Below are 21,165 nucleotides of genomic sequence, written 5' to 3' on the forward strand. Positions count from 1 at the left end.
TCATTCCAGTGTCTGGTGAAAGTGTGTTCTATGCAAAGGGCACAGCCCAGGCAAGGCCCTAAGTGAAGTGTATGCTTGAGATGCCTCAGGAACAGCAAGGAGGCCAATGTGTCTGGAGCAGAGTAAGTGTGGGGAGTCCTAGAGTCCAGATTATGGAAGCCCTTGATGGCCACAGTGAACTTCATCATAGAGACTGTTATTCTGTGTTTGCTTAAAACACAGTATAAAGAGCTTGATTGAGGAAGGGGGTGGTGGGAAAAAGAAATCCCATTTCTATTTGAATTTGTTTTATCAACCTATATATTTTTGATCACCTTCCTAGTTCTCCACTTAGTTCTCATTGGTGTGGAACTTCAGTGTAATGTTATTTGTGAAATTAGTCAAGCATATATATACCTGGAACATCTCCAACTGTAAATGACTACAATCTTTAAGAGAGCATCATCAAAATAAAGAAGAATTGATATTCCTTATTGTCTTGCCTCTCTCTAAAAACTAGTATTTTTTAAATGGCTTTTTAAAGTCTTTACATTTGGATTTCACTCTGATTACAAAACAAATACATTGAGCACCCTTTGTAAAGAATACCCCAGAAATAATTAATTAGATTAATTTGGGGGGGGTGATTGTTTAAAATGTAGTGTATTTGACATAGGATGATGGGAAATGGAAAGGTCAGCAAACTTCTACTTAGTGTTTTCAAGCCCTTGAGCTTGACTGAAGCTGTGAGGTGGGAATGCTTCTCTAATAGGGCAATGCCTTCTGATTCTGCCCACAGGGAGGCCACTTTGACCTGGCTGACCGGATGTTCCACAGTGTGCGGGAGGCCTGGTATTCAGCATCAAAGCACAACATGGCAGACGTAAAAGAACTGATCCCAGAGTTTTTTTACTTACCAGAATTCCTGTTCAATTCCAACAACTTTGATCTGGGTACGTAGAGCGGTGGCACTGTCTCAGAAATGTCATCCAGGAAGATATTGATAGAAATAAGTCACTTTTCTAAAGATTGCTGTATACACTGAGGAGATGGCCTTGTGGTTTCCGCTACCACTGTTTACTGTAATTGGGTGTCTGCGATTAAGTAGTAAAAGAAAAATGGCTGTTTCAAGCCTAGAGTCTGGGAAACGTTTATAAACTGACACAGATTACATCTACTGGTCAGAACATTGTTATGTCAATGAAAAAGAATATGAGATAAAAATTTATTTGAAAATTATTACAATTGAAACCCATTAGTAGCCAAGAGTGGTGTATCCAAATTTTCATGTATTATTTTAATCTTATGTATTGCTTGAGGCATTCTCAGCTTACATGTAATATGTTTTAAAATTAGAATTTCATAACTGTAAGTAAATTTCTTAGCCTGCTAGAAAAACAGGACCAAATCAACATTTACAAAAAGGAGAGAAGTTTCATCAGTGCTCTGCTCCCAGTGTGTTATCTAGCAGCTACAGGAAATTGATTTGACTTTAGTTTCAGTTTCTTGGAACACAGTTTGCTGATCTATGTTTTTGGTTATTTCTTTTAAAACATATAATGATTCCATTGTTTCCACTGTAGGATATTTCTCAGATATTCTTCTGTTTTATGTTTTTTATGCCTTGTACTTCATGCTGTATTTAAGAGTTCAACATATAAATCATTACTATACTACCTCAAAATGTTTTTTTAACAGAAAATTCAGGAAACTATTCATATCTAATTATTTGAGTGATTTTTTTTAAAGACCATTTTAACTTAATTTATCCATCAGCGGTCCTAACTTTGTGAAATTACAGCTCCAGGTCCAATGGAAAAGATAATAAGACTCTCTGAGTAGCCCCAGCAGAAGTCCTGAAGTTGAGTCTCATTATTTCTGATTGGTCCTGGAGCTCCTCACCCATGAGTAACTAAAGGCACCAAGTTCTAGGACTTGGAGTTGGAGGGAGTGATTGTTACTGGAAGGAATAGAATGGATAGTAAATAAGGAAAAACAACTGATATGTACACAGCATTTGCATATGGCTACACATTAGTGTTATATTACATTCACTTACAGTTCTCCTTTGGAGAAGGACTCTCTTCCCTAGGGACATCACTTTCCAAGACACAAACATGGAAAGGTACAGAAAGAGATACCCTCAATCTTTCAGAAACACTGGATCCATTATAATAGTCAGTGTTGCAAAAATGTTTTGGCCAGACAACTTACAAACCCAACCAAATGCTCCACTTTCACATGAGTAATAAAAGAAGGACCATGTGTCTTTGTCACACTCACCTTCATAAGAAATCATCTTTCTTTCATGAAATCACAGACTACATAAAACACTATTTGCTTATAAGACCTAAAGCCATCCTACCTAATAAAAGAGAAACATGCAAATTGACCGTACCTTCGCTATGCCCACAGCCAATCAGAGCGAACAAGATGGCGGTTAATTTGCATATGCGGGCGCTGAGCGGCCTGGGTCCTGGAAACATCCTCCGGACCCAGGCCGCTCCTAGCCTGTAGGCCCGTGCTTAGGTCCTGAGCGGCAGGGGTCCCAGAACGCCCCCTGGCCACTCGAAGCCTGTGGGTGCAGGTGCCAAGCCGCCCGGCCCCCAGCGGCTTGCAAAGGCTCGCACATGAAGCGGCAGTTTGGGGACACACCCCCAGCCAGGCGCCCACGACCGGGGGCTGGCTGCTGGCCTCTGGGGTGTGCGGAGACCCTGGCGGCCACCACTGGGTGGCAGGGACACACCCCTAGCCCAGTGGACACAACCCAGGGGCTGCATGAGCTGCAGAGGATACACCTTTTTTAAAAAATATTTTATTGATTTTTTTTTACAGAGAAGAGAGGAGAGGGATAGACAGTTGGAAATATCAATGAGAGAGAAACATCGATTAGCTGCCTCCTGCACACTCCCCACTGGGGATGTGCCTCCAACCAAGGTACATGCCCTTAACAGGAATCAAACCTGGGACCCTTCAGTCTGCAGGCCCACGGTCTATCCACTGAGCCAAACCAGTTTGAGAGTAAATACCTTTTCTGACAACTCATTGGCTAAGCTCCCTGTAGGCCACCACTTGCAGTGTTCTTGGTAATTTGGGTTATAAGAATCCAAGGTGATCTAGGGTTTTTCCACCACACTCCTGGAGGAAAAAAATGAAGGTCCCTTGAGGGGTCCCAGATTGGAGAGACTGCAGGCTGGGCTGAGGGACAACACCCCCGCACCCCCCTCACCCCCGTGCACGAATTTCGTGCACCGGGCCTCTAGTAAAACTATAAGAGAAAAGCATAGGATTAAATCTTCACGATTTTGTATTAGGCAATGGATTCTTAGATAGGATATCAAAAGCACAAGCAACAACAACAAAAAGAGAATTGAAATTGATCAAAATTTAAAACTTTCTGCATTCAAAGACATTATGCAGAAAGTGAAAAGAAAACCTTCATAAAAGAAAATGATGTGTCTTATAAGGGCCTAGTGTCCAAAATATGAAGAACTCTTACTGTTCAACAATAAAAAGATGAACAATTCAATTTAAAAATGGTCAAAGGACCTGAATAGAAGTTAGTCAAATGCCCAATAAGCACATGAAAGATGTTCAGTATCAGTAGTCACTAGGGAAATGCAAATCAAAACCACAGTGAGGTGCCAATGTACATCTAAATATGGCTTGTAATGTAAAAAAACAAAAATGTGCACTAACAGAAAACATCAAGGACTGTGGAGAAATTAGAACCTTGTCCGTTGCTTATGGGAATGTAAAATAGTTCAGCCTCTGTGGGAAGCAGTGCAGAAGTTTATCAAAAAGTTAAACATAGAATTACCATATGACCCAGCAGTTCCACTCCAGAGAACTGGAACAGGGCATCAAGTGCATGTACCCTCATGTTCAAAGAGGCACTGTCTATAATATCCAAATGGTAGAAGCAGCCCGCGTGTCTATCAGTGAATAAACAAATTGTGGAATCTATATATAAAAGCCTAAGCAACCATTCAACTGTCCGACAGATAGCTATGATGCACAATGACCACCGGGGGGCAGACACTCAACACAGGAGCTGCTGAGCTGCGGTGACTTGGCAGCTGTGGTTCTCAGGTGATGCACCTGGAACCAGAGAGGAGGGAGCCTGATTCCAGGTGTGTCACCCGAGAACCGAGAACCGAGAACCGCCCTCTTGAAATCCGGGACCCCTTGGGGGATGCCGGAGAACCGGTTTTGGCCCAATCCCCACAGGCCAGGCCAAGGGACCCCACTGGTGCACAAACCCGTGCACCGGGCCTCTAGTATACATATAATAGAATATTATTCAGTCATAAAGTATGAAGTATCAATAAATGCTGCAACATGGATGAACCTCAGAACATTAGGCTAAGTGAGAGAAGCTAGACACAGAAGGTCACATAATGTGTGATTCCATATATGTGGAATATCCTGAGTAGGTGGTTTCCAGGGATAGGGGGTGAGAGGAATGGGAGAAACTGCTTAATGGGTACAAAGTTTCTTTTGGGGTTGATGAAAATGTTTTGGGACTAGAGAGGTTATGATTGCACAACATTGTAAACGTACTAAATACCACTGAGTTGTTCACCTTAAAATAGTTAATTTTATGCTATGTGAATTTCACTTCCATAAAAAGAAAGCAGCAGAATATAGTTTACCCCTTTGCCCAGAAAAGATGCTAAATGATTTAAAAGCAAAAACACTGGAGTTTTTCCCTACTTTTGGAATGAGTGACACGCACCCCTGGTCTTCTTGTCCTCACACCCTGGGAGTACTTGGAGGGGCACTTCAGAGGCAGGATTAGATAAACCGAGCATTTTCTATACTAGTAGACTTGTTTCCTTTAAGTGATGTTTTAGAACTGCAGATAGTGCTGATTAAATAACAGTTATATCACACTTGAGGTCTGGTGCATGAAAATTCATGCACTGTAGTGGGGGGTCCCTCAGCCCAGCCTGCCCCCTCTCACAGTCCGGGAGCCCTCAGGGGCAGAAGGCTACCCGGCGATCAGGGGAAGGCGACACCCCCATCACAGCTCTGCTGCTGCCACTGCCAGCAGCACAAGCCTCGGCTAGCCCTGGTTACCTGAGCCTCCGGCAGCCCTGGGCAGCCGCCATCTGAGGCTTGCCTGTGCCTTGGGGCGGGGCTGAGAGGACTGGGCGCTGCCATCTTGTGGCTGTGGGCACCACCATCTTTGAGGGTGGGCAGTCAATTAGCATATTCCCACTTATTGGCTGTGGGCGCTGCCATCTTTGAGGGAGGGGCAGTCAATTAGCATATTCCTTTCTTATTGGCTGTGGACGGCCACCATCTTTGAGGGCAGGGCAGTCGATTAGCATATTCCCTTATTGGCTGTGGGCGCTGCCATCTTTACGATGGCATGAGGGTCAATTAGCATATTCCCTCTTTATTAGATAGATAATTATTTAGGGATTATGAGAAAAAAGTTAAAAAGCAGATTATACTTGAAATAGCCTGAGAATTGTTACTTCTCATTATCAAAAAATTAGGCCTGGAGGGCATTTTAAGGTACAGGAATGAGGGTGTGAAAGGGGGGAGTGGTTGTAATAAGTTGATTCTTATATTTTTTTCTTAAGTCTTATGGTAATTAGTCAAGACATTCCTTTAAAAACAATAAACTGATTTGTGTATCTTTCACTTAATATCACATTGTAAATAAGCCCATCAAATAACAATGATGAAAACAAGATTGCTTCTAAGGAAAATGTTTTTATTGGCCACTACTTGGAACTGTCTTTGTGTTCTAAAATTTGAACACTTGCACTTCTCTGTGAAAATTTCTAATGCAGCTATTTATCTAACCAACTGCTGTTAAGCTAGTAAGCAACATTTTTGTTTATCGAGTCATTTTTTATAATGATCATCTGATTTGTACCTAGCAAAACTCTAAGCTCAAGTTAACTTTTTGTTGTTATTTTTAAAAAGGAAAAAAAAGAACCTGTTTCCTTAGATGCCAGTCCCATTTAATGTATTTTGTTGTGGATAGATTTCATAGCAAATGGTTTCTTTAATACCTTGGTGATTATCTGGCTATCACTTAAATGAACAGAATATATTATTTTAACAATACACTGAAATACAAGAACACGTGGAATAAATATCACTAGGTGTGCGTTATCACAACATGGTGCTTCTGTTTCTGCCAGGTAGCCGGTAGTCTTTCCAAATGTGTTTGTTTGTTTGTTTTCTGTTAAATGATACACTAACAGCAAAAGGTCGTGTTTCAGATTTTATTTCTTTAATGAGAATCTTTACAGCAAAATACATATCAGGTCTATAGAGCTCTCGGAAGAATTAATGAATCAAAAATATGAGAAGCCCCATGTATTCCAAATATCCCATGGAGACAGTGGCACTTTCATTTCTTCTTTTTTTTTTTTTTTTTAAATCCTCACCCGAAAAGATTTTTCCATTGATTTTTAGAGAGAGTGTAAAATAAAGGGAAAGACAGAGAAAAACATCTATGCAAGAGAAACACATGGATTGGTTGCCTCCTGCATGCGCCCTGACCAGGGCCCAGGCCAGGGAGGAGCCTGCAACTCATTTCTTCTTAAGTGAAGAGAGCAAAATGAAAGTTACTGAGGAGTTGGGAATTCTTTCATTAGCCTTCTCCGTGCGAATGGCAAAATTTTGTCAGAGCATTAAGACAAGAATTTAATTTTGTCAGAGCATTAAGACAATTTCAGTACTAGTTAACTACTGATGACTCACCAAGCATGAAGCATTCTGGAAAAGCCTAAAAAAGACAGAGTTTAGAGCAGCGGTCGCCAACCTTTCAGACCTCAAGGACCAGTGGTCCGTGGACCACCAGTTGGCAACCGCTGGTTTAGAGAAATGTTAATGGTCTTCCAAATGAGCCATCCATCCTAAGGGGATTAAATTTGAGGGGATTTTCCAAACTCAAAACAGTAGCCCCATAAAATGTTTCATTAAGGACTCCTATGGTCAGTTAAGTTTCAGACATGTTGTAATATCCCTCCTAGAGAAATGCCGTGTGTCTGAGGAGTCTTGCAGGAAAGAAACACCCAACTTTGCATAGCTCAGCATTTCCTGAAGTCACTTGACTGTGAGCACCCCTCCGTTTTGCTAACACTTAATAAATCTCTCTGAGGAAGTACACTAAGGATCAGACTTAGGAAAATAGCAGAGTAGATGATCTCTGAGTGTCCTGGTGGTAAGATTTCATGGTTCTGATAATGAATCTAAACCCACTGTTTCTCTGTTATGTTAACCTGAAGTTATTATTTATCACATTTTTCTCATTCTTATTTTAATGTATCCCACTGCACAGGCTGTAAACAAAATGGCACCAAGCTTGGAGATGTTATCCTCCCACCCTGGGCCAAAGGGGACCCACGAGAATTCATCAGAGTCCACCGAGAGGTAATGGGGGTACACTTGGCAGTTGAACTTGGATCTCACTGGGTCATTGACCACAGTATGAAGAGAGGACCTTGAGCAATGTATCACCCATTTGGTCAAATTACTAATATTTTTATAATTTTTAGTTATTTTAATTCCTATTGCTCACTGGCCAATTTTCTTCCTTTCTGAGCAATTAATAAATGTCAGCCGGTGACTGAACCTTTGCTTTGAATTACAGGCTTTGGAATGTGATTATGTGAGTGCCCATCTGCATGAATGGATTGACTTAATCTTTGGCTACAAACAGCAAGGCCCTGCCGCAGTAGAAGCTGTAAACGTCTTCCACCACCTGTTTTATGAGGGTCAAGTGGATATCTACAACATAAACGACCCACTGAAGGAGACAGCCACTATAGGGTTCATTAACAACTTCGGTCAGATTCCTAAACAGGTATGGATGGTCTTATCATCAATGTTCTCGGGTTCAGTTTTTAAGTGCTGTAACATTTCTTTAGATGATCAATGACCATATGATATAATAATTAAATTTAGACTAAGTTTTCAATTAAGGACCATAAATATCACCCAATAGGTTCCAAAAGTATTGCTTTCTCCTCCCTTTTACGTACAAATAAATAGAAATTTTGTTGTTCATAGAGAGTTTTCCATGCAGGCTAGTGCAGGGTGTGCTTTCCTGTACCTGCACACGACCTGGCAACAGGTCAGGAGAGCCTGGTCAGGAAAGCAGGTGGGATCTGGGGCACAGTATACACAGAGATGGGGTTCTGTCCTGAGGCCAGTGATGAGCCAGTGCTGAGTCTAAGCAGAGAAATAACATGGTCATATCTAGATTTTTAAGGATCATTCTGGCCACAGTCATGCACACATGTGTGCGTACACACACACACACACACACGCACACACATGGTAGGGGAGCCAAATTAGGAGCAGAGGGCCACCTAGGGAGCTCTTGTAGTAAGTAGTTTAGGAACTGGTAGTTTGAATTAAAAGAGGTATGATAAGTGATGTGAGACTACCTGCCATGGGAGTGCCTGGGACCCACCCTGCACCAACTGCTCTAATCCCTTCAGTAACGAGAAAAACTCCTTAAGAGACTCCCTCCCTTCTTTCGTCCCCATTGTCCAGGACACACCTGGAGGGAAGGTGCACCAGCAGTAACCAGCACTGGGGCGGTCAGACCATCCATTTTCCCCAAGTGCCCACACTTTGACCTCAACTATCCTTCTCTGTTCCTGTTTCACCTATCTCCTGGACTCCCTTTTTGTAGGTTAACCAACCTAGTGGTTCCCAGGGTTGACAGCTGGGAACACAGAGCAATGGCTTGTCTTTGTACATGGAAAAGCTGTGAGGAACAGAGAGCAGGACAGCCTCTAACTACACTTCCTGGTGCAATCTGATCCCGCAGTGAAGGAACCAAGTTTACTGTAAAGTGAAATGCTTGTTGATAAACACTTATCACAGCTGAAGACTCTTAGCTAAGCCTTTTTTTTTTTTTCCTGCAGAGGGTTTTAAGCACAGAAACCATGTCTCATACCCTCTGGGAAAAAATATTCTGAACAAAATTAATCAAGATAGCCCTTGCTGATGTGGCTCAGTTGATTGAGTGTCGTCCCAAGTACTCAGGGGTCCGCAGTCACGGCACATGCCCGGGTTTCAGGCTCAATCCCCAATAGAGGGCATGCAGGAGGTAGCCCATCAATGTTTTTCTCTTTCTCCCTCTAAAATTAATAAAAACATATTTTTAAAAAATAAGATACATAAATGTAGTATAAATATTTCTCTCTTTTCCACGTCCAGCGCGGCTAGAGTGAGGTCCAGTTCCTGAGTAGGGGCAGCTGGGGATTGAGAAAATGAAAGAAAGAGACAGACAGAGATAGAAGGAAAAAGCCGGGGCCGGGTGGGACAGCTGTCCTCTGATGAAGAGACAGTGACCCAGAGCTGATACAGCGTGTTTATTTTATATAGCAAAATACCAGGAAGTTTTACTAAAGCCCAAGACAAAGGAGATTATGTGCATTCTTGTGGCTTGTTTGTAATCATCACTTCTGGTTGGGCCCAGATAATCGTGTTTGTTCCTGGTACTTGGCTGGATTTAGATAATGAAACCCACCCCCTGGCACCTGAGCTGAAGGTCAGGCTGACAACACACCTGCCTCTGGCAAGGTGTGTTTCCAGGGCATGGCTCTGCTGGGCACCACTGGATTCAGATGACAATCAGCTCAGGGGCCTTTCCCAGGCGCTCATCTCTAAAAGTAGGATGTTTCTTCTACTTTTGAGTATAAGAGGTAAGCAGTCTAGAAGATAGAGTCTAGATAATAATGTATTTCTAGGATATTCCAGTGTCTGATATAGAGTACTATCAAGTGTAGCAGTCCTAAAAAAATCTAAACTTCCTGGTCACCATATCCATGCCTCTTTCTGTACCCTTGCCTGGCTCTGTCCTGAGATCATCATATAAAAGTTCTTAGTAAATGTTCATTTGTAAAGATGCTTCCAAGTGTGTGGGTCTTTTTATACAACTTCAGAGGCTTGGGTCATTATTAACTTCTATGTACACTAATAAAAGAGAAACATGCAAATTAACCATCACTCTGCTATGCCCACAAGCCACACCCACCAGCCAATCAGGAGTGAGTATGCAAATTAACCCAAGTTGGTGTCCAGCCATGGAGCTGGAGCTAGCAGGAGGCTTGGGTTGCCCCAGCAATGGAGGAAGCCAAGCTTCCCGCCCGCCCTGGCCGGCCCTGGCTTCCACGCAAGGCTACAAAGTTTCAATTATAGAGATAAATAAATCCTAGATACTTGCTTCCAGCCAGCCCTGGCCTCTGCTCAAGGAGGCGCTGAAAAAAAAAGAAGAAAAAGAAAAAAAGGAGGGGCTGGGACCTTGGGTCACCGGGGTGTGATCAGGCCAGGATGGGATGGCAGGGACCGTTGGGGGTAAGCAGACCAGCAGGGGTCCAGTTGGGGATGAGCAGGCCGTCAGTGGGGGTCAGTTGGAGGTGATCAGGACAGCGGAGGGGGTGGGCAGTTTGGAGTGAGCAGACCAGCAGGGGGGGGAGTTGGGGGTGATCAGGCTGGCCGGGGGGGGGTCATTTGGGCGTGAGCAGGCCGGCAGCGGGGGGCAGTTGGGGTCAAGCAGGCCAGCAGGCAGAGTGGTTAGGGGCAATCAGGCAGGCAGGTGAGCGGCTGGAGCCAACAGTCTCGGATTGTGAGAGGGATGTCTGACTGCCGGTTTAGGCCCGATCCCTGTAAACCGGCAGTAAGACATCCTTCGAGGGGTCCCAGATTGGAGAGGGTGCAGGCCGGGCTGAGGAACAACCCCGCCCCCATGCACGAATTTCGTGCACTGGGCCACTAGTAGAAAACAACAGAATTCTGATACTGTACCCCTGTATGTAGATAAAATAGGGACAATATGTTAAGTGTTTGGGAGCCTACAATGTATATCTTCCTCTGTGCATAGCATTTTTCTTGGGAAATCCAGAATGTCAAATTCATAGTGTGGTGGTGTTACTTTCATCTTAAACCTCACTTCCTCTAAGACAGTGGACCCTTTAATGCCGCGACCCTTTAATACAGTTCCTCATGTTGTGGTGACCCCCAACCATAAAATTATTTTCCTTGCTACTTCATAACTGTAATTTTGCTGCTGTTATGAATCGTAATGTAAATATCTGTGTTTTCTGATGGTCTTAGGCGACCCTGCTAGTGGTTCTCAACAGGTTGAGAACCGCTGCTGTAGAGTAGCAAAATTACAGTTATGAAGTAGCAACGAAAATAATTCGTAACAGTAGCAAAATTACAGTTATGGAGTAGCAACGAAAATAATTTTATGTTTGGGGGTCACCACAACATGAGGAACTGTATTAAAGGGTCACGGCATTAGAAAGGTTGAGAACCACTGCTCTAAGCTTTCCCTAGTTATCTTCCTCAGATAGCAGTTTTCTGATGGAAATAGCTCAACGCTTATTTTGAAAATGAACACTGTTTGAAAAATAGTCATTTCAAATGTACATTAATACTTTTTAATCCTGTAGAAATATTGAACAGAAATGCCAAAGATTTTTTTTTCTTTCTTCCTTTACAACATGGCAAAGTAAAAAGAAGGCAACAGTGTTTACATTTTCAGCAAATTAGCAACACCTAAGAGACCAAAATGATGTTGTACAGAGAAAAACCACCTGAAGCCAGAAATAGCCCAATAAACAGAATGTCTGCTTGCCCTCAGTGGCAGAGCGGTGTCCATCTATAAAGAATTAGTTAATCTTTAGACACCACTGTCAGTTGTCTATAGTTTGAGTAAATTAATTGACTTTGGAAAAGTTAGGAAATCATTGTATCACGATGGTGACACAAACCATAGTGTCATAGCCCTGTCCCTGCTGCCTAAGGTGGGAGAGCTCTGGCAGCCTCTGAGCCTCTTATAATTTCTTTCCTCGGAATTTGATAATGCAGTACCTGCTGGTTGTTATGAGGCTTAACTGAAATAACATAATACCTGGCGTGGAATAGGGCTCATTGTAAAGTATATCATATTATCTCATACCAGCTATTTAAGAAACCTCATCCACCAAAGCGAGTGAGGAGTCGGCTCAATGGAGACAATGCAGGAATCTCTGTCCCTCCAGGCTTTACAGGTGACAAGATCTTTTTCCATCATCTAGACAACTTGCGGCCTTCTCTGACACCTGTCAAAGGTAAGATGATGGGAATAAACCTCTGATTCCTGATTCTGTGGGATTATTTAAGAATCCTAGTTGAGCAATAACAACTTTGCTTTATGACAATAGTGTAATTTGTAATGAGTGCTGTATTTTTGTGTTAAATCACCAAATATTCATTAGATTTTCTCCTTCTATGTTTCTGTTTTGGCCTGTTGGGTTTCCTACCAAAAAGAACCAAAATGGTTTCTTCCTCCTGCTAAGATATTGAAAATTCTAAGTACCAACTCTGTAGCTCACCCTTGATATTGTACATGTAGAAAAACTTCTGCCACCTCCATTTATACATATTCTGCCAATTTAGAAATAATGGTAAGAAGACTGCATTTTTAATATGCCAATTAAAAGCATTTTGAGATAGCTAAAAGTACTTTTGCAAGTGGATTTTTCCCCCCTTAGAATAAAAAAATAAAAAATGTTTTTGCAAAAAAAAAAAAAAATGTTTTTGCAAAGTCTTGAAGTTATCATCTAAAAAAATCCAAATATTGGCACTTCAAAGTCTGGATAATTGGATTGGCCACCAGCTCTAGGCCATCTGCCTCATTACACAGACTTCGCCCTGTGCCACCTCCAGCCTCTGCTCAGCAAGGGTTCTGGAGCGCTGGTGTGATCGGCAGCATTCGGGGCAGAGCAAGGAACCTGGGCCTCTGGGGGAGCACCATGGCCTTTCTTCAGGGAGTCTAGGGTGGCTGTAACGTGCGAGGTGCCAGAGGTCTAGATTGGTTCAGTCTATGCGTGGCATGCTGGGAGCATCCCAGATCCCTCTGCACAGCCCTAGAGATGAGGAAGGCAGGCCTGGCTGCTGGGAGCACACCCAGGTACTCAGACAGCAAGGCTGGAGGGGAAGCCTGGAGAGCACCGGTCAAGGTCAGCATCACCCGGCAGAGCTTGGGGGACTGACAGTCCAGGCTCCACCTCTCAGGGCCTGTTGTCAGGATGCTTGTGTGAATATTTGGGATTACTTTACCATCCCCTATAGAATAATGAAGTTCCTTTTCCCTGCCCCTGTTGTAATGTGTTGATTCCTTTTATGTAGAACTCAAGGAGCCTGTGGGACAAATAGTGTGCACTGACAAAGGCATTCTGGCAGTAGAACAGAACAAGGTGCTTATCCCACCTACCTGGAACAAAACTTTCGCCTGGGGCTACGCAGACCTCAGCTGCAGGCTGGGAACCTATGAGTCAGACAAGGTTTGCATCGTTTCTTTCTCATTCCTTTCATCTTGCTCTTTCATGGCTGGGTATCCTGCTTAATTGGGGTGGAGAAAGCCCAGGCCAAAGGCTTGTCAACTGGTCCTCCAAGGCCCAGAGGAAGGGAGAGCTCTCTGCCTTAGAGCAGGAAAAGGAGCGAGTGGACTAGTCATGCTTCTTACAGAACAAGCCTCTTGGGGCAAGTTGTATTCTGGGGACTAGCAGTTTCCCTCCCACTCAAAGAATCCCTCCAAGAGGTCCTAGCCAGTCAGCATTTCTTACAGCCAGAGAGCCTCCTTTGGTGAGTCACTGCCTGGCCCTATCATCTCAGTTCTCTTAAATGGCTGACAGAGACCTGTCACCCCATCACCCAAGAGTCAGCAGCCACTATTTTGAGTCCTGTAAGTATCTCTGGGGAGAGGCAGTGTGTAGTGATCCTTTAGTGCCCTGTGTTTGTCCTCTGACAGTCCCCTCCTGAATGCAAGAGGCATGTAGTCTGTGCAAGTGATTGGGGTTGTTTCATTGAGCCAGGGTGATTTGCTTTCCCCAGGTTCTTGTCCCAGTGGATTCGAAGAATGAAGCCACGGACAAAATGTGATAGGTGAAAAGTACAGAGACTTTATTGCAAGCAAACATTACCTCTAAAACCCCAATTCTAGATTCTAAGCCTAAGACTCTGTCCCTCCTGGATGGACAGAAGGGGACCCCATGGGGAGACCTCCCTCCTCCAATGGGAAAACCTGCTCGTTCTCTCACACTCTCGCTCTAATGGAAAAATAAAATAAAAAATCCCCCTTCGTGTTCCTTTGTCTCCAGTTTATATATGCTGCAGCTCTTTGTCTGAACCCCTTTCTTATTGGTCATTCTGCTGCATAGAACTAGTTTTCAAAGCTCAAAGCCCATGGTGTCTGCTATTTTCTCTTCCCCTTATCTTGTTGGTTGGAGTCACTTTTGATTTATCTTACGGTTTTCTCCCAGTTGTGCTGGCAAAGAAAGCCTTCTTATAGCCCTCCCAGCTTCTCAGGTCAGGGCTACGATTGGCCTAACTCAGTGGTTGGCAAACTCATTAGTCAACAGAGCCAAATATCAACAGTACAATGATTGAAATTTCTTTTGAGAGTCAAATTTTTAAACTTAAACTTCTTCTAACGCCACTTCTTCAAAATAGACTCGCCCAGGCCGTGGTATTTTGTGGAAGAGCCACACTCAAGGAGCCAAAGAGCCGCAGTTTGCCGACCACGGGCCTAACTATGGTCACTTTCATTGCTCAGGCCAGAGATACTCCTGTCTGTCCTTGTTTTATGGCTGTTTTAGTTGCACAGGCCAGAGGTATTTCTGTGGCATTTCTCTATCCATTGTACAAGTAAGATAAACACCCTGGTGTCTTCAAGTCTCCATTATGTATTCCTCTCCCATAGACCCTCCTTATCTCTAAAACTTCCTAAACCTGCCTAATTAAGGTAGCTAGCTAACCCTTTCACAAGTCTGTGTGTTGCACTGTAACGCATTTAATTAACATTCGTATCGGTGGCATTCATGCTTCCTTTTATATTTTAAGTGGCTACGGCAAACACATCCTTTTACCAGATTATCCCCCTGCATCTTACAGAACATCACTGAGACTGAACGTCATCTTCCTGGACTGAAGAAACTGGAGGCCCCCATTAAAGTTTCTAGCAGCAACTATAGTTAGGAGGCTGTAGAGGGTAGCTCAGAATAGAGCTTCCGCGGAAAGGATGCTAAATTGAAACCTGCCCAGAATGTCCTGTCATTTGCCTGTGAGGACCTGCCTAGAGGCCTTTGTCCTTCGCGTGGTATGCTCGTTGTGTTTCCAACACTCATGGTAGTTGATGGCCTGTGTCTCACATCTGCTTTATTTTACAGGCAGTGACTGTCTATGAATGTTTGTCTGAGTGGGGCCAGATTCTGTGTGCCATCTGCCCCAACCCCAGGCTGGTCATCACAGGTGGAACAAGCACAGTTGTGTGTGTGTGGGAGATGGGCACCTCAAAAGAAAAGGCCAAGACCCTCACTCTCAAACAGGTAACAGAATAGGTGAAAGACACCCCATCTCAGCTGCCTACACTCTAGAGCAAGCATGTCAAACTCTCGGCCCGCAGGCCGCATGCGGCCCACAGTGAATATTTTTGCGGCCCAGCCAATATAACGGCATGTAAGAAACATTTTAATAAAAATTTTGTAACTTAATTTTTATAATATCCTGTTATACGTAATTATTATTAATGAACTGCAATGTTTGCTAATGACTGATTACTATAATCGTGTTACATTCATTTCCCTTACACGCCTTAGGCACAGGCGCACCATTTCTCTCCACTAATACTAGCAGCGAATATTTTAGTAGCCGATTGCCACGTCATTAGTCTTGGACTGACTTGTTTGGTGTGCACAACAGGAAATATTTTGCTTTTGGAGAACAAGAAAAATAGGTTTATTTGTGTTACGCTTATTAATTTGTGCAGTTATTCAGTGTCTGGTAAGTTAATGTTCAAGAAAATATATTAATTTTTATTAAAATGTTCTATTATTTTATGTTAACAATTACTCATTTATTTCAGCCCTTTGTATTCAGCATGTCTCTATCAAAATAAACCTATGTTTCTATGAAAATTGAAGCTTTTGTTTTTTTGTGGCCCACATAAACTTAAACCTTTATTTGACCCATGTTAGCCTTTGAGTTTGACATGCTTGCTCTAGAGAAACTAAAACTTCCTTAATTTCAAGGCTCTTCTGACATGGACAAAACCAAAAAAATATATGTTCTTTTGCTAGAAATGGGTCTAAAAAGTAAAGGAAATGTAATCAGAATTCTATTTCTAAAAATTATCTATGAGGATCTTTTTTAAAAGATCTGAGGCATGCTGTCTTTAGGTAGTATATTTTAAAATAAACTTAAGTAACATAAATATTTCTCAAATGTTATATGTAAATTAAAATTTTACAAACCAGATTATATTAGTGCTATTGATTCTATATTACTTTCCTTTCTGGGCAATTTTCGTTCAGTTGGACCATTAAATCTTTGATTCCTTTGTCTTTCTCTTTCCTCATTTATCATATCCCTAAAGATATAACAAACTCCTGAACATATTCAGTAGAACTATTGATGATGATATTAACAAGTATTTTTTATAACTTCTTAAGTACTGACTATCCTAAATTTTTACTTAAAGCAAGAATCCTTTTAGGATTAAGCAATCATCTTTTAGCATTTGATTTGTGAGTTATTTTATCACACAGTTGTTTTTTAGTGTAGTATACATCTAAGTATTTTTATGATACAAATTTTAAAATTAGTGTAACAATATCTTCCATTTATTGAGCACCTACTATGTTTAGGAAAGTGTGCTGAATGTTTAAAAAATGTACAACATCAGTTGTCACAGTTCTACAAGGTAGTTATTAGCTCTCATTACACCAGAAAAACCATGGCTTAGAGACACATAGTCAAGTCACTCTCAGGGGTAAAGCCAGGATGTAAAGTTCTCTGTGACTCCAAAGCTTATTTTAAAGCCGAACTCAAAATATCTATGGAAAGAATTGAACCCTTGTACTTATATTCCAACAACCATCTATATGGCCAGAACTTCCTTGGCTGCCGAGTCTAAAGGTAAGCCATGTAAGGGATGCAGTCTTGACATAAGTAGACAGAGACAGGTTGACAGTGTAGTTTGCTGATCCAGATGCCTGCTTACAATTTTTTCCATTTAGAAAGTGGGCTTTGCAACTATTAAGCCAGCAACCCTCAGTAAAAAGTGCTTCTTATTTAAAACAGCCTCCTGGGGTTTAATAAGAATATAATAAAGATGTCTATCTGACCAAAATTTTAAGCCATTTCATTACTTAAATAGTAAACTCAGATTACTGTTAGGAACGCCTAACTGTATTTTCTTCAAAATACTTATTTGCCTGCATTGCCATTTCCATGGGTCCTGCTTCTCTTCCAATTCCAGCAAGAGAGAAAAGTTTCTGCTCTGTATCTAGTTCGCAAAAGGAGTCCCTGGGGCACAGATGTGTCTCCTGTTTAGTGACAGCTCAACAAGCACACACAAGCCACATTTTCACTTTATCTTTGGTGACCATGTGCCACAACCATGCAATTCTCACAGTTTGTACATTTTTTTAAAAATCCATCCAATTGCAGTTCCTTACAATGAACTTAACAGGAATTGATGGCATGGAAGAATAGATTCAAAGCTGAAGTTCTGTATTCTGGGGCCATAATCAGTACATCTCCACATAGAAATGGTAGGAAGAAACCAAGCTGGGTTGTAGTACCATTCTCCCTTCCAAGATACTGGCCCAAGTCCAGGAAAGAAGTAATATAAAAACAGAGACTGCAGCCTCCAGAGCCTTCCAAGTTGCTCCCTGCCCCACCTGTGGGACAAGGCAAGAACAGTCAGCAGGAGCAGAATGAAGGCTTTCTAGACGCTGCACCCAGTGCTCATCCCAGCACACGTGCTGCCATTTCCTGGTGCATCCAGGGTCTGCTGTCCCCCTCAGCTGCACAGTCCCAGTGATCAGCCTGGGCTTTCTGTTCTCCTTTATAGGCCTTGCTTGGCCACACAGATACCGTCACGTGTGCCACAGCTTCATTTGCCTATCACATAATCGTCAGCGGGTCCCGTGACCGAACCTGCATCATCTGGGATCTGAACAAACTGTCATTCCTAACCCAGCTCCGAGGCCACCGAGCTCCGGTTTCTGCTCTTTGTATCAATGAATTAACAGTAAGTAGTAAATTGTCCTCTTGGTTTATGTTTATGAAAACAAGAACGTCTAGCCAACATAAATAAAAGATGACTCTGAGTGTTCTCTTGGTTGTTAAGGGCTCATTTCCTTGATTTATGTGTTGTTTATAAAAGCAAATGGATGTTAAAGTTTGTAATTCAGCAGTTCTGTCTTAAAATTCATTCAGTACTGTATACTTCAAAGAGCAAGACTTGATTCAAAACAAAACTTTCTAGAATAGGTGGTTTTTAAAAACAAGGAATATGGAGAATTTGTTGAGAATGTTACAATTGTGTTGAAATTTTTATGAAATATATTCAAATTATTTATTATGTAAAGTGAAAAAAATAACATTTGGGTACTCAAACAAGAAAATAATTGTTATAGAACTACTAGAGGCCTGATGCACGAAATTCGTGCAAGAGTAGGCTTTCCTTCCCCCAACTGCCAGTACTGGCTTCCCTCGCAGCCCCAACTTCGTCCGGAAGGTCATCTGGTCTAATTAGCATATTATGCTTTTATTATTATAGATTCTTAAAACAGATCTCAAAGTTATCCAAGGATATTATACAGACAAATGAAATGAGTTGGGATAAATAAATGCACTAGCCTGGGAGCCCCCATGCAGACCAGGCCTGCCTGAGTGGGGAAAGGGGAGGGTAGTCATTGTCACTAAGGTGTGTTGATAAGTAGGGGAGCTAGGGGTAAGTTTACAAAGGCTGAGGTCTCTGTGTCCAAGGGACAAGTTATCACATCCGTATGCCCACATATGCACAACAGTCTTGCAAAGCAACCAGAGCTCCCCCAGCCTCATCACTTCTTAGCCGTATCTGCCCATTCCCCCCTCTCCCCTTAGATCCCCTCCCCGCAGAGTCATCCTGTGTGACAGAGCCCTAGCCACATCATGCCACTGCCCACGCAGTCATTCAAAGGAAAAGGAAAAAGATACAAATTCAGTTCTGGTGAATGGAGCTTAGAGTGTCTGATAACAGTAAGAGTAACCAGGGTTGGCAGTGGGTGGGGTGTGTGCAGGGGTACAGAGTTAAATTAGTGTTTTGGTGTGTTGGAAAGGTTTAAGATAGTTGTGGAGAGCACCTAGGGCTGGTCCTGCAAACATCTGTGCCTACGTTTTACTGACATGTCCGTGCACCAGAACTCCTCTGGTCCAGCAGTGCTGCTCTGAGCCAAACACTGGGTCACACTATTCCGAGCACCTTGCTTTGGGCTTCTTGACTTAAATACTGAGAATTTTGCTTATAGTCAGTAGTTATTTGAGCCATTGGATTGCAATATACACCCATTGGATTGCAATAGTTGCTGCAAACACTATGGAAAAGTGTTTGGTTTTATTCTTGTGAGATGCTTTTAGAACCTCTTAATAATTCATGGGGAAAAAAACTCATTAAAAGATTTCTATGAGTATTATATTTTTGCACCAATTTAAGTCTGCTTTACTTCAGTCTACATTTTGGGCCTACGCTGCCTTGCTGATGCCCTTCGATTCCTCCTCTTATGTTCACCCCATAACCACAGGGTTGGTCTAATGCTCTCTAATGGAGGTGCCCTGGGTCATTAACAAAGCCTTGCTCAGTACAGGAAGGAGAGGCTGGCTTTCGTTGTCAGAGACGATTCGGTATTCAGTGGCCGATACAGAGGCAGACAGCAATGCTTTGCTGCGAATCATTTTTGTTTGGGTTTTTGCCATTTTGGTGGAAGAGCAGGAAGAAGGGAAGGAGGGAGAACATTAGTAGGTTCTAAACTCAGTCTGAGCATCATGACAATCAGGCTGCTCAGGGATGAGAGGCAGCGTGGTGTGGTGTCCAGGCTTTAGGGCCAGAGAACTGGGTTCACTTCTTCACTCTGTGATAGTAAGCAGTCCCTTCAGCTTTTTACACTTCCTTTCGTCCTCTCTAAAGCAGGGCTGGTGCTGGCTAAATGCACAGGTCACAATGGCACGTCTGAAGGTCCACCCCAATAACGTAATGGGAGCAGGAGATGCTTCAGGAAGCGTCTTAATTCCCTTCGCAGTTGTGAGCTACCTTCTTACCACGTTGGGTGGACCCCAGCCTGGTAAATTTGAGGGAAGAACTTTTTTGTCTTCGGAACTCATGAAAACCTGAATTATCAGCGCTGGGAGTCAGGGTTTATTCCGTTTGCCAAGTGACTTATATACCAGTTTTCATCTCTTTTTTTTCTCATTACCCCACCCTACTGTGAATACAAATTTTTAAATAGTCTATTACACTGTTACCAAGATGTCATCTTTTCCTTTATTGAAGAGAGAGGCAGCTGTATCCAGGCTGCAGAATTTCCCTTTGACCCTGTGGTTTTCATTGGACTCACTTTGTAAGATTAAGTGGGGGTGGGTTCTCGCCCCTAAAAGAAAGGTATGAATCGGTTTTGTAAACAGTGGGAGGGAGAGCAGTAGCTCACCTTCTCAGATGGCTTTGGCATGGAGTAAAGCCTTACTCAGCACTGTGCTGGGCACAGACAGCACAGAAGTCCTACTGTACTTTCCATGAGGTTCCCTTGGCTGCAGCCACTTAGCTTTGAATTCCTAAAAAGGCCTCTGTTTGGAGTATTTTTTTAAGCCAGCAAGCACTGAATTCCAGGCTTCCTCAGAAATTACCGAGTCACTAGTCCTGAAAGGGGTTTTTAGAGCCTGGCCAAGGATTTCATTTGCTTCTGGAACTAGGATGCAGTATGTCGTGCTTGAGAGTCTCCTTGCCTTCCAGGGGGACATTGTGTCCTGTGCGGGCACGTACATCCACGTGTGGAGCATCAACGGGAACCCCGTCGTGAGTGTGAACACCTTCACGGGGAGGAGCCAGCAGATCGTCTGCTGCTGCGTGTCCGAGATGAACGAGTGGGACACCCAGAACGTCATAGTAACGGGACACTCGGACGGTGTGGTCCGGGTAAGTCGGTTGTGAGAAAGCGTGTTAGGACGCCCACTGCCCTAGTGCAGCTGCCATCGTGGAGCAGCCATCATGGAAGGGCACCTGCTGGTCCGGAAGCTCTCACTCCGACTCAGACAGGCCTGAGCCACTGTTCTCAGACATGGGCCCATCAGTGACGCGGCTCTTCCCATAAAGTAGGCAGTGCTACTAACCACCCT

At 43.0% G+C, this 21,165-nt stretch overlaps 1 protein-coding gene across 1 annotated transcript in view; it reads left to right on the forward strand.

Moving 5' to 3' along the window:
• The window catches only part of WDFY3 (WD repeat and FYVE domain containing 3), a 265,989-nt gene that overhangs the window by 234,661 nt on the left and 10,163 nt on the right, over positions 1 to 21,165 (forward strand). Inside the window, exons 55-62 of the mRNA XM_054727645.1 lie at positions 779 to 932; positions 7,289 to 7,380; positions 7,601 to 7,813; positions 11,933 to 12,080; positions 13,141 to 13,295; positions 15,180 to 15,338; positions 17,867 to 18,046; positions 20,783 to 20,965. Of these exons, the coding sequence (XP_054583620.1) occupies positions 779 to 932; positions 7,289 to 7,380; positions 7,601 to 7,813; positions 11,933 to 12,080; positions 13,141 to 13,295; positions 15,180 to 15,338; positions 17,867 to 18,046; positions 20,783 to 20,965 (1,284 nt within the window). The remainder of the gene's footprint in view (positions 1 to 778; positions 933 to 7,288; positions 7,381 to 7,600; positions 7,814 to 11,932; positions 12,081 to 13,140; positions 13,296 to 15,179; positions 15,339 to 17,866; positions 18,047 to 20,782; positions 20,966 to 21,165) is intronic.

This window comes from Eptesicus fuscus, chromosome 2, assembly GCF_027574615.1.
Source record: "Eptesicus fuscus isolate TK198812 chromosome 2, DD_ASM_mEF_20220401, whole genome shotgun sequence".
In the NCBI taxonomy this organism is placed as follows: Eukaryota; Metazoa; Chordata; class Mammalia; order Chiroptera; family Vespertilionidae; genus Eptesicus; species Eptesicus fuscus.